The sequence below is a fragment of the Condylostylus longicornis genome, unplaced genomic scaffold (genome assembly GCF_029603195.1).
Source record: "Condylostylus longicornis isolate FDR11 unplaced genomic scaffold, ASM2960319v2 ptg000145l, whole genome shotgun sequence".
Lineage (NCBI taxonomy): Eukaryota > Metazoa > Arthropoda > Insecta > Diptera > Dolichopodidae > Condylostylus > Condylostylus longicornis.
The window spans coordinates 275,609-289,728 of NW_026578113.1; the positions used below are offsets into that span (position 1 = coordinate 275,609).

The 14,120-nt window shown below is 24.8% G+C and overlaps 2 protein-coding genes across 2 annotated transcripts in view; one reads left to right on the forward strand and one right to left on the reverse strand.

Annotated features, from left to right (window-relative positions):
• The window catches only part of LOC129615710 (calmodulin-binding transcription activator 1), a 145,649-nt gene that overhangs the window by 101,974 nt on the left and 29,555 nt on the right, over positions 1–14,120 (reverse strand). The gene's annotated exons all lie outside the window — the stretch shown is intronic.
• Positions 11,574–13,443, forward strand: LOC129615709 (ammonium transporter Rh type B). The gene has a single exon (XM_055531068.1). The coding sequence runs from the start codon at positions 11,706–11,708 to the stop codon at positions 13,074–13,076; it is 1,371 nt and encodes a 456-aa protein (XP_055387043.1). The 5' UTR covers positions 11,574–11,705; the 3' UTR covers positions 13,077–13,443.

Below are 14,120 nucleotides of genomic sequence, written 5' to 3' on the forward strand. Positions count from 1 at the left end.
TCAATAATAGTGTAACAACATTTAACACAATATATATTAACTCAAATTAGCATTCTACAAATGCCTCTTAATATACAATATATGTATATGGTATAGTAGATTTGCGGCAAAATGCTCAAATATAAATTGAGTACACATACTTGAATATTTAATAAGAATTCACAATGTGCTGGTCACTAAAAATTTTTATGAATTTTATTAATTTGTTATTCGACTAATTATTTCTTAAATAGCAATTAACTGTTATAATTAAATTACATGTATATAAGTATATTAATTTTTAAAATTTTAAGTGAGTAATTTGGTTACTTAAGATTTAGTACAAATTTTCGTTTGGCGTATGTCTACTTTGTAATCAGTACATCGTCTACATTGGGAAATAAAAATAAATTTACTTGTGTACTACACATTTTTAATCACTTTTGCTATAGTTTACTCTATTTATTTTAATTGCATAAAATTAAATAAAATTTGTCGTATAGAATTGAAAAATATTGTTAATTAAATTCTACTTTTGAGCAGAATAAGTACACATTTATATTACTTATGTATACCAAAAACATTTAGACACAATGGCTACTTCTTAATGGCTCTTAAAGTGGCTACTTCTCTGTTCTTCATCATTTGACTTCGAATTTTCTATAAAATGAATTTAAATTAAAAGAAATCTAATTTCATAAATATTTCAAATAAGAGTCTTTCATAATCTCCAAAATGAACTTCTCATTTAAAGGTATTACTCATATATACTCTTTGTATTCTTAATAGAAATGCAATTTTAGAATTGTACTCCCACAAAACAAAATAAATTTTCAATTATACCAGCAAACATATTAACGATTTTATATATATACGTAGAAGCAAGTATAAGTTATCCTTAACAATGAAAGAAAATAGAGAAAATTATTAAAATAAACAAAAAATCGTGTAATTCTCTACCATCCAACCTTTTCGTGATAATGAATTGAATATATTTAAAGTAAACATGTGTGTGATATATGTATATGTAGGTATATACATGTATTTAATGAAAAGGATTACAATAATATAACAGGATTTTGTTTATTTATTTATTTATTCGATTGTTTCTTTTTTACCTTTTGTTTACATCCAATTTATATAGAAAAAGAAAAAATAAATAATTTACTGATCATCCTGATATATATGCAATCTGAAATTTCATATACGAAAGCAAAAAAAAAAAACTCATTTAAAATAAATGAAAAGTAAAAATAAAAGTATAAGATTATGACTGGTCCGAAACCCTTATTTGGAATGTAAATTGGTGTACAGAACTTTTTCGGTACCTGGGGCCTATTAATACAACTATAATTGGTGTATTCGCTACAGGATTGATTTTCAAAAGTATTCTGGAATAAAAGTTGTAAATCTCGCCAATAAACAATACTCATAACAATGATAACATTTGTCAGCCTTCAATTATCAAAGTACTAGAACGTTCAGAAGTGGTCGAAAAATCAAATTTTTTTGTTTGCTATAACTTCGACAAGTTTTCTTAAATTTTTAATTTAAGTTTCCTAAAAAAACTATCGTGGGAGTGTTATTTCCAAAATTTCGTGGTTATTGGATTGTTATTGCAGCATTAAGCCTCCCATTCCTTACAAATTATTTGTTGAAGATGCAAGACTCTTATGAATTCAAAACATTTTTATCATTTCTATAATATTGAACAAAACGACGATCAAGCAATCGAACCCTCTTTTTCAAATTAGAAATTGACGTAGAATATTTTCTGGTTTAATGTTGCAACTATTAATTGGAAATAACTATATAAGAAGGTTTGATCAACTGTGCAGTGATTATTGGTCCATTAGCTCAAGAGTCTCAGATTCAAAGCCTGGTCATGTCCCAGTAAAAATTGTATTTAATATTATGTAGTTATGTAATGTATACAACATATAAAATAAAAAATTAATATGAACTAATTGCCATATTTCGATAATATTAGCAAAATAAAATATCAACACCTAGAAAATTCAATGACACAAGAAATTTGTTCATGTTTAGCTACGTTATCGCGCACCAGTCTACAAGGGATCTATTCGACTATTCCGAGAAACCTTTTCGACTATTCTGTACATATAGCTGAACCAATATGTACAATGCTCCCAAACGCTATTTAATCATTTAAAATCTAATTAGAAAAAGATTTAATCAAATCTCTACCAAAAATACATGTTATTCACTCCGTAAAGGTGTATATAAATTTATATCAGATGAAATTACATACAACATATATAACTATATAAAATATAATATTAAAACTAATAAAATAACAATATATAAAATAAAATTACAGAATAACAAAGAAATAACAGAATCAAAAAAAACAAAAATCAAAAGAAAATTAGCTTTAACATTTCAACTTTTCATTAAGCGCATATAAAAATATGAAAAACAAAAGAAAAACTTTACCGATTAATCGTGTTGATATTTTTTATTCATATAACACATTCACATATCTGCATAACTAACTCAAATAATACATAAGCACATAATAAAGAACGAAAAATGCAATTGTATATATACAGAAATGAATGCAATTCACCAATTTAACTCTTACTCCCTCCCTCACCCTCTCTCTTCATTTAACAATAATTTCTATTACAAGAACAAAATTCACAATAGAATAAACGAAGCGACTAAGAAAACAGTAACTCAAAAATAACATTTTTTTTTTGTTCCTTTTTACTTCATAAAGACAAACTGTTACGTGTTTAAATAAAAGGTTGATTGCATGAATAACTTTCACTCAAAATAAAATTCAAACCCTACAAGTATATTGCAAACTGAAAAGAATGAAAATCCTTTTTGAATAATTTCCTTGTATACTGTATGTGTCCTTTATATTCTATATGTAGGTGCAATATACATATATATTACATGTTACTATAAGTGCATTTAAAAATATAAATGAAAATTTATTGTTCTCTTAATTTCATATAACCTCAATTTATTATTCAAAGTATTATTATGTAACTTATACTATAAAATTGAGTATACTTTCGCTTTGAAAATAGACTCATTTCTACAATTAAACTTTTTTATATTTTACATTTTTTTTTTTTGAAATTTTTTATTTTTAAGGACATGAAATTTATTATTAAAAATATTAACTTGTGTACTCTATACGTGACACGATAGATGTTCGTCAATGATGTTCGTTGAAACAAGATGACGAGCTTTCTTAAATGACTCTGCTTTTGACTATAAATCTTTAAATTCAAATATTCGGAGACAAATTTGGCAGAAACTAAGTCCGATTGCAAGTTGAATATTAAGAATGATTAAGTTAAATTAAATTTAAATAAAATGGGGTATAATTGTATTCTGTAAGCCCAATACTTTAAGTATTGTAGATTGTAAATTGTAAAGAAGGGGTAAAAGAGGTTGGACAAGCCTCTACAAAGTTACTGTCTATTATTTTTAGCTTCATCACGATAATGTCGCTCCCATGTTAATTAAGTCGTTGAAAATTGTTAGAATTATAGTGTCCTGACTTGTATCTCGAATGAAAGAAAAACAACATAAGAATAGACTGGACCGTGAAAAAATTTGTTTTCACTTCAATTCAATTAGGAATTATTACAAGTAGCATTTAAGAATACGGATTCGATTTAAGTTCAATCCTTGACGTAATATAATTTTTTTTTTTTATAAAACATACATAACGCCACAATTGTTGATAAAGTCAGAAAACAATTTAAATTTACAATTTTACAATGTCAATTCAATTATTTTGCTTATTTATATTAAGAGTAAATTATAGGTGTCTAGGAACCAATAACATTATATACAAGTTCAAGTTCTGGTACAAAAATTTCAAATTACAAAAATGACTCGCGCCGTGTCATAAATGACAAATTTTCCAAAAGAAATTTGGGTGTTTTTCATTGTTTTCATTTTAACAATAATGCGTGATTAAGAGTTCAAAATTATTTACCGCTTACTTAATTTAGTTATGTTTGATTGTGTACATGAAATTTTTAAATTACATCAAAAATAATTCCCGAATTTTATTTTTAAATTGCAATTTACAAATTTTTCTCTTATTAACTATGCATGTTTTTATTAAAATAAATAAATAATTTTTAAAAATTTGTAGGTATTTTGTTTTTACTCTTTGTTTACTACAATACAGAATGTAGATTGTTATTATGTGAAATACTCGTAATATGTTATTGCTACCGGAAACTATTAATTCAATTTTTCATTTCTATTTATTATATAGAAGAGTTAAATTGAAGGGGCCCATATATCAGTTTATATGATTTTTTTTTTGCGAAATTTATTTTTAATTCGTTAATATTTTATTTTATTTTGTAAAAATAAAACGAAATTCAATTAAATATTTAAAGTATTGAATAAAATAAGATTGATTCTGTGGTTACAAGCAGAAGGTTTGTAAGTTAATACCCCCGTATTTATAACAAATTCAAATTCGCCTCAGAGTTTGTTCATAATCTCAATTATTTTGTAGTAAAACTAAAGAATTTTTTATTATTTGAATTTTGTTTTTGCAACAATACTTTGGAATATAGAAAATTGCAGTCGCCTGGAAACACTTCAAATGATATAAAAAAATTTGTGTGGTCGTTACCAAGCAATATTTATTCTTGTATTCAAGATTTATTTTTCTAAAATTCCAAAAGAATTTATATCTAGTCTTATACTCGTACATATATTATATAAAGTTAGGTCAAACCAATGGTTTGTATTGTAGCACTTTTCCCTTCAGCAAGTGAAAATTCTGCTTTTAAATACAGTCTATGTATACCTATCACACATTCTAAAAATTATTTTCATTCATATACAAAACTCTTTCTAGGATTGCATATATTTAGGATCAACGATTTATGCAGTCTTTGAAATAAAGCAAAAATTAATATAAAATGGGGTTAATATAATGCTCGATTTTAAGGTTTAATTATGTGAGTTAAGAAAAATAATTATATTTTTTAATGTCATGGAATTTACCGTTAGCTTTTTGTGTTTATAGAAATTTGAAAAAGCTTGCGGTTTCGGAAATATAAGGTGTCAAAAATTCAAATTTTACAAATTTCAAGAGGCAATAACTTGAGAGGGGAAGGAGATGGAAAAAAAAATTTCTTCCAACGAAATGAACTATTTGTTAATGTCTAAAAGCCCATAAAATTTCAAGCTTCTACAGGTTGGGGTCTAGAAAATAAACGACATCAAAAATTTGGAAAAAACGGACTTTAGATAACGGTAAATTTGAGCGGCAATTTTGTTTTTCTAAAGTTAACCTTTAGTATACCCCGCTAGGGGAAGCAAGCCACTGCCTTTCTGCGTTTGCAAAATTTGAAAAATCCTTATGGTTTCATTGCACTAAATAGTTAAAGAATGGCATTTTTAGGGTTTCGGGGGGGTATAATTTCTAAAGGGGGGGAGATAGATAAAAATTTTGTTCTACGAAAATAAGTTTCTAGTAAAACTCTATGTACGTACAAAATTTCAGCTTTCTATCTTCAAGGGTGTAGAAGTTTTGTAAACAGACACACGGACAGACGGATGGACGGACGGACGGAAGGACGGACGGACAGAGTGAAACTAATAAGCACTTTTTTTCAAAATTTTTTTGGAAAAGTGCTAAAAATGTCCCAATGCACGTACATATATGTGGGTAAAAGTTTTAAATTTTTTTATTACCTCGTATAATGGATAATGTTTTGTCTACGTGGTTTAGTAATAAATTATAATAATTATTATATTTCACTTAAATTTAATACTATAAATTTTTTTTTTATGGAAAAAATTTTTGATTATTATTAAAAACACAACATACAAAAAAAAAAATAAAAAATATTTTCTTACAGTCAGTCTTAAAATTTCCGAAAGTAATTTTTTTGTTTGTTTTGGTTTATGCGGACCAAAGAGACCCAAAAGCTATTGTAAACATTTTATAATAATAGAAACAAATTAAAAACAAATTTAAATAATATAAAAGAAAATTTTTTAAGAATTTTATTTAAAAAAAAATTTTTTCGTGAAAATGCTTTTTTTTTACGCAATGAGCTAGGGAAACATAAAATTATCTACGATAACATCAATAAAATGAAAAATTTGTTTTTTATTTACAATGGTAAGTTGAATTTTTCGTTTTTCTTTTGTTTTTCTTAATTTATAGCTTTCAATTAACTGAGGTGAATTTAATATACAATAATAAATATGTAGACAGCGAAATTATAGCGAAATAATAATAAATTTGTATGTGAAATCTAACAGGTAGCAGTGAGGCAGAGTATGTTAAAAATATTTTTATAATATGAAGACAAACAGTTTTAAAGTGCTAAATAATTTTTTTCAATTTTATGATTAAACATTTTCAGATTTCTATAATATCTGCGGGAATCCAATACTACAAAACAAAATAGCTTTAGTTGAAGAAAATTATGTGTTGGTCATTCGATAATATTTTTATGAGAGCGCAGAGACTTTAAGTTTTGGATTGCTATTATAATTTTGAAATATATTAAGGAAATAAAAATGTAAATTGGAACTACTACATTACAGCGTGATTCAATAAATATTGAATTATATTTCAGCACATTGACATCAGAAAATTGTATACTAAATTATAATTGCAGCGACAATTAGACGAAACTATCTCAATCAACTGTTCCACCAAAATTTGAAAGTTGTTTTTGTTACACGGACATTTTTTCTCTTGTAATTTGTCCATATCAAAACCATTACGAATAGGATCAAATTTTTTTCATAGTTAGGTACAACATTAAAAAATTGTAATATGAATCGAAATTAGGAAAAATCAACTAATAGGCAATATTAAAACCTTACCCCTACCTATTATGAAAATTTTGAATGAAAGTGTTAAAGAATACCCTAAGTAATAAATATAAATTATAGCTACTTGAAGGCTATAGTAGCTATTTACAAAAATTAAATATACATTAAGAATATATTGGGCTCCACACGTCATTTAATGATTCAAACTGACCAAATTCGATAATTTCACTTTAATAGATAATATGCTGACAGGAAAAATGCATAAACTAATATAATCAGCTTCTTTCAAAAATCGATATATCTACTAATTTTTCAGGCATATTTCTGTAACCTTAAATCCCAAGATTAGTATAATATCAAACAATTGATGCAAACTCAAATAATTCAAATATTACAATTTAAATAATAAAAATAAAATTTTTAAGCGCCCTAATTACAAATTTACAAAGAATCAATATTATTGTTAATGTAAATAATTTGATTTCACTATATCGTACAAACTTTTCCACCAAAACAGCACCGATATTATTAATTCGTAAAAACAATAACTATTTTTGTTTATTGTCTTCCTCAATTTAATTTAGTTCTCATATGTAAATTTGACTATAATTTGTTTCTATTTCAAATTCTAAATATTTAATCAATAATATTAATATTTAATTAAACCAAATTAAACAAATCAGGGTATTTACTTTTATAATTTGTTTTCATTTTATTATTAACATAGCTCTTAAAAGTAAATAAATGGCATAAGTAATTGATAATATTTAATATTTACAAGAAATCAATAGTGACACCAATTTTTTGTAAATTTATACAAAAATAAAATTAAAATCAAATTCTCTGTATATAGACTATAGAATATTATACAATATAACAATTATACTATGCTTAGGCTAAGTTATCTACCTATATTGCAATACTTAGAACCTAGATTCATAAAATGTCATGTACAATATTATATTTAAAACCTGATTTGATGACCTTGACCTCAGCAATTTAAAAACAAAAATACAATGTCCATATAATGCAACCCCATATTATTTACATTATATTACATTTAATATACCTTAATAAATTTTAACATTTAAATAAAATCATCGTTTGGATTGATAGCCCATTTCTATTTTTGAAATTGTGAATGTACACAAAATCTAAGTAATTCCTAATATGTATACATAGTATACTTACGATATTGTTTACAGGCTTATGAAAAGTTAAAGCAACAATGTAACAACAAAATTACCTCAATAAATTTACATACATATGTGCACCTAAATTTTTTTGAAGTTGGAGAGCTGAGAGATTATCGGGGATCAAATGAGGTTGTAATTGAATTTCATTTCGAAAAAGAAATCAATTGAAATTACAAACTATCAAATTATCATATAATTTATAATATTGAACTTAGATTGTTATTAAAATTGTATTTGAATATGTGTACTTAAATAATTCCTTAAATAAATAAAAAATAAATTATATTTTATATTTGTATATGCGAGCAAAATACACAGCTTGAAATAAAGCATGTTATAATTTTTTTTGTGTGTGGACATTTTTATTTAGATCAAAATTGTGTAGCATTAAAAAATATGTACATATATATACATATGTATGTAGGTAAATAAAAAAGAAAAAGAGGAGCTACTAATAAAATGATAAAAAAAATTTATTTGTCATATACAAGAAAAGATTAAAATTTCAGTGTTTCCAAAATATTTTAAATGCATGGAAACTAAATTAATGTTCAATAATTGAAAATCTTTATTATTAAATTGAAAAGTGTACTTAATTATTTAAAACAGGCACACTTTACGATTAAATTGCTCACAAAATTATTCCAATAAGATATCACAGAACAGTTGAGCAATTAAAAATCAAGAGCTCAAGCTGAATTTTGTACTACTTAGTATAGTTTACGTAGTATTACTGTAATATTTTTAAAGACAGGGGTAATTATCAGATCAATCGTCAACATCGAATCTATTAAATCAAAAAACAAAAACTATAAAAATTCTCATTTTTTTCAGATTTGAAGTCTCTTCCGTACAACTTTGTACAACTTTAACAATTAACAATATGAATAAGATTCAAAAAATCGGTAAAATCCGGTCAATACAAGTAAGCGATAAAATCAAATTATTACTAATATTACTTATTTACCACTAATTTACCACTAATTTTGTAAAAACCCTTAAGGTTGTAAAATTGTTACAAATATTGTAGCTTGTAAATTGAATTTGAAAAAAAAAATTGCTCTTTCGATAGCCACTTGACTATCCCGCATAAGTTCTCTAAAATTTGAGAACTGCTGAAGGAATATTCGATTAGAATCTTAAATTTTATTGTAAATGTCATTTGCAAAACAGCTTATTTTAAATTTATCTGCAAATACAAGCATATTATATAATAAAATTGAAAATTTATACGACTATGGGAAAAAAAAGCTGCAAAATTTATTACCCTAATTCAATTATTAAACATGACCGCAATTTTTTTAAACAATACTTTGCTTAAAAACATATTAATATTTATCTGTAAAACCAAAATTAATTCAGTTTGTTTTTTTTTTTCGACTGAATCTTACGAATTTTAATTAATGAATATGGCGCGACCTTCGCAACTTAATATGCAATTTTTTTGTTCCAGAAACACCAAAAAAAAAAGAGAAATTAAGAAAATGTGCATATGTTAAGCATAAAATTTTAAAATAATATACGAATCTGAAGAATTTTATCAATTTCTGATAGACTAAAATAATTTTATGCTCTTCAAAAAAAAATTACACAAATTTATTTGAAATTTATGAAAATATATTAGCATAAAAACTCAATTAAATGAAGTCAGACAAATTGAAAATTTCTTTTTGAAAAAAAAAATTAAAATATTTTAACAAAAACAAATAAAAAAAAAGAAAATACATAAAAATTAAATTGCGTAATTAAAATTTTAAAGTTATTAGCTAAAAAATGTTATTAGCTTTCGTGTTATTTAGTATATAGATATTCACACATCGGTTTCATAAACATTTAGGAAAAAATAAGTGAAAAATTAAAACAAAAAAAAATCATTTTAAAATTTCATATAGCGTGGTTTTTTCCAAAATACATTTGCAAATAGTCAATCATAGCAAAAGCTGCTTTATCAGACCAGTACATTGCACTATCAATAACGCTACCTTCATGAGGCTCCATTGGCTTTAACACGACAGTAAATTTCACTATCAACAACTTTATCATCAAAAAATTTTATTGTTTCAAAGACCAGAAATGCGAATTTTGATTTCAATTCAAAAATTATGTCAATTTTCGTTTGACATTGACAGTTTGTTTTCTTTGCACAAATTATATTTTCTTAAACCTTAAATTAACTCAATGAATATTTGACTATTTGGTAACAATAAATTATAATCAAGCATTAATCATATAACACAAAATTGGTTTGAAGCCAACATTTCAGAAACATGCGAAATTTGAAGCTTTACCATTTATAAAAATGTAAATTTCATACGATATACCAGCAAAAATTTAAGGTTCGTATGAACATTTTTCTATATTATGTGTTGCTTTGTAAGGGCTCAATTTAAAAATTATATATTATTATATAAATTATATCATGGCTTAAATAAATTTGAAAATGCCTTCTTGAAATTTGAAAAGAACTTTAATAATAATATTATATTGGAATGATAGGAATGGCGAAATTCATGCCCCTGACATCGGAATTATAGCAATATACCCGGGAAATACACAATTCAGTTTAATTTTTGAATTTCCTGCAATTGCAATTTCGCACTGCTTTTTGCTGTTTTTGTGCATTACCGATGATAACTGTATATAATGACAACCACTCACTATTGGAACCATTCTTATGGGACCATTAATAACTCGCTCGCTTTTATTATCAATTTTTCATTTGATATTTGTTCAATAATAAAAAATTTTCTTGGAAATATTCAATATTTTCAATTGATTATTTTTTTATTTGCGAGTTTAAAATTATTAAACAAAACAAAAAAAAAATTTATTACCTACTATCGTATTAAAAAAAAAAAATTTATATAATAGATTTTAATTGCAAAAACAGATGTATAGAACGCTTAAAAGAAAATATCTTCTTGACCTCGAACATTTACATACAAAAGTATCATAATACAACCTTAAAATCTGGCAACATATTATTATACGTACACATACGTTATATTGGAATATACTTGAAAATTATGAAAAAGAAAATTCCATTTTATTAAGATAAGAAAAAATCTGATGATTTAGCTGGACTATACTTTCATTCAAGGTTAAAGCATTTGATCATTCTTATAATATTACACAAGCTAGCTAGATAGCCATTTATTAGATATTAAATTAAAATTTTATATCAAGTATCTAATAAAAATGAGTGCTGTATCTAAATTGAGAAATAATATTCAAAAAAAAAAAAATTATTCAATTAAATTTAGAGATACTCGTAGAATTTTAAGCTTTTAACATGTGTTTAAAGATATTAAAATTATATTTGATTACATATTAATCGAAGGGAGCAAAAAAACAATAAAAAATAAACACGAAAACAAAATAAAATAAAAATCAGAGAAAATATTTGAGAATCACTGATATTAATTTTTAATACTCTTATGTTTTGTTGTTGGCATTAAAGTATAAGTTGAAATTAGTAGCTTTTATATTATTAACAAAGTTCTATTTTAAAAATATATTTTATAAAAAAGGGGGCAAAATAAGTTTTTATTTTTTGAAAATAATTTCTTCAAAATTAGATTAGTCGTTCTACAGTAAAGGTCTAGTACGGTTCGGTTACAATAACAATACTAAGTTAATTATTAAAAAAAAAAAACCAACAACCCGAAAAATATTAAAAATTTTAATGTAAAATTAACATAGTGTTTTAGAAAAACAAAAATGCATAATTCAGCTTCAAATAATTTAGGAATAATATTCCTTTTAATTGTACAATTTGTATTTTTATTAGTTTATTGGCTTTGGGTTGATTATGATCGTAAATTATTACCAGTTAAAGCGAATATAACAAAATTAACAAATGATGATCGTCTCAGTGCATACGGTTATAGTCAATTTCAAGATGTACAAGCAATGATATTTTTAGGTTTTGCATTTTTAATGACATTTTTAAAAAAATATGGTTATAGTGCAACTGGTTATACATTATTAGTTGCTGTTATTGTTGGTCAATTATCAATGATATTAAAAAATTGTCATAGATTGGATAATGGTATAATGAGAATTAATTTGGGTGATGTTATTGAAGCAAATATTGCTGCAGCTGTACCATTAATTAGTATGGGAGTATTATTGGGTCGTACAACACCAATACAATTAGCTGTAATGGCAATTATTGAAACAGCATTATATGTATTAAATGAATGGATACAACTTGATATATTTGGTATATGTGATCTTGGTGGTTCAATAACAGTACATGCATTTGGTGCATATTTTGGTTTAGCAGCAAGTATAGCATTACGTAAAAAATCTTCAACAAAAAATAATGAAGTAACAGCTGGTGCTGTTGTACATGATGAACCATCAACATATATATCAGATTTATTTGCAATACTCGGTTCATTAATATTATGGATATATTGGCCAAGTTTTAATTCAGTATTAGCAAGTGGTGCTGATCGTGAACGTGCTGCTATTAATACATTCCTATCATTAAGTGCTGCATCTTTAACAACATTTGCTTTATCAGCATTATTAAGTGAAGAGAAAAAATTTGATATGGTACATATACAAAATTCAACATTAGCTGGTGGTGTTGCTGTCGGTTCTGTTTGTAATTTATTAATTGGACCACATGGTGCTGTATTAATTGGTATTACAGCTGGTGTATTATCTGTTATTGGTTATAGATTTATATCACCATTTTTGGAATCAAAAATTGGTTTACAAGATACATGTGGTGTTAATAATTTACATGGTATGCCTGGTATTTTATCAGCATTATTTTCAATATTATATGCAGCACTAGCAACACAAAATAATTATAAAGATAGTTTAAAAGTAATATTCCCAGCAATGGGTGATACATCTGATGAACCGATTATGTTTGTTGGTGGTTTACGTAGAACAGCATTACAACAAGCTGGTTATCAAGCAATCGGTATTCTTGTTACTGTTATTTCTGGTGCAATTGGTGGTCTTATAACTGGTTTAATATTAAAATCAAAATTATTTAGAAATCTTGAAACAAAAGAACATGATAAAGATCAAGAATATTGGATGGTACCAGAAGATATGAAAGAAGAATAAATTAATTACTTTTTAAAGCTGCAAGCTGAGTGATGTGCCTATATGCCTTTTATCATATCTCCATCAAAAAAAGAAATTTTTTTTTTTTATAATTTATACAATACTTTGTATTTATAAATTTACAAAGTATTGTATATACTATTTACAATATTTATATAAAAATATTAATTTATTGTTGCTGTTGATGTTGTTGTGCTAATTAACAATTCAAACACATATAGATTATACAATGTTGTTTCAAATATTGTGTTAGAATAAACGAAAATAATTAAAATTTAAACTACAAAACGAAAAAGATGTATTGAATATTAAAATACAAACATTATGTATACTAAAATTTAAACATAGACCTAGTAATAAAAATATATATATATATATATATATATATATATAATTATAATTTTAATAATAAATGTACAATAATGTTTAAATATATAAGATTTATTTTTTGCTATTACCATAAACACAATTTAAGTATAATTTCAAATTTCCCATTTTAGTGATAATTTTTTAACAATTTTCATATTTGTATACGGTTATTACTACTAATGAACTTCAGTTATTACTATACAGCGTTCCACTAATAATAAAATTCATGATTTTATAATAGTTGTTATAATGGTGGCGTGAAATAAACATAGGCGAGTGTAATATTACTTCAAATTAGAATTGTATATCTCGGAAATCAAATGGAACACTAAAATATAGAGATTATATTATAATATTACAGTTGACAGCGGTTATTGATTCTAAATTTCTAAATATGTGCGCAGTTACTTAGTGCGATTGTAAAGAAATCTATGATTCTATACCATTTGTGGTTGTAAAAATATCTGATTTAATGTGGTTACAATGTGATATAATTTTCGATCACTTCATTAAGAATATTAGTTACATTAAAATTGTAATATAATTCTAAATATGTAATTATTTATACAAGAAATTTTAATTGAATAGCTTATATTACATTAATAAAATTTGATAAAATTTCTTTGGAACCTTAGCATTTCTATAGAGCTTATTTCAACAATTTTTAGTTACATT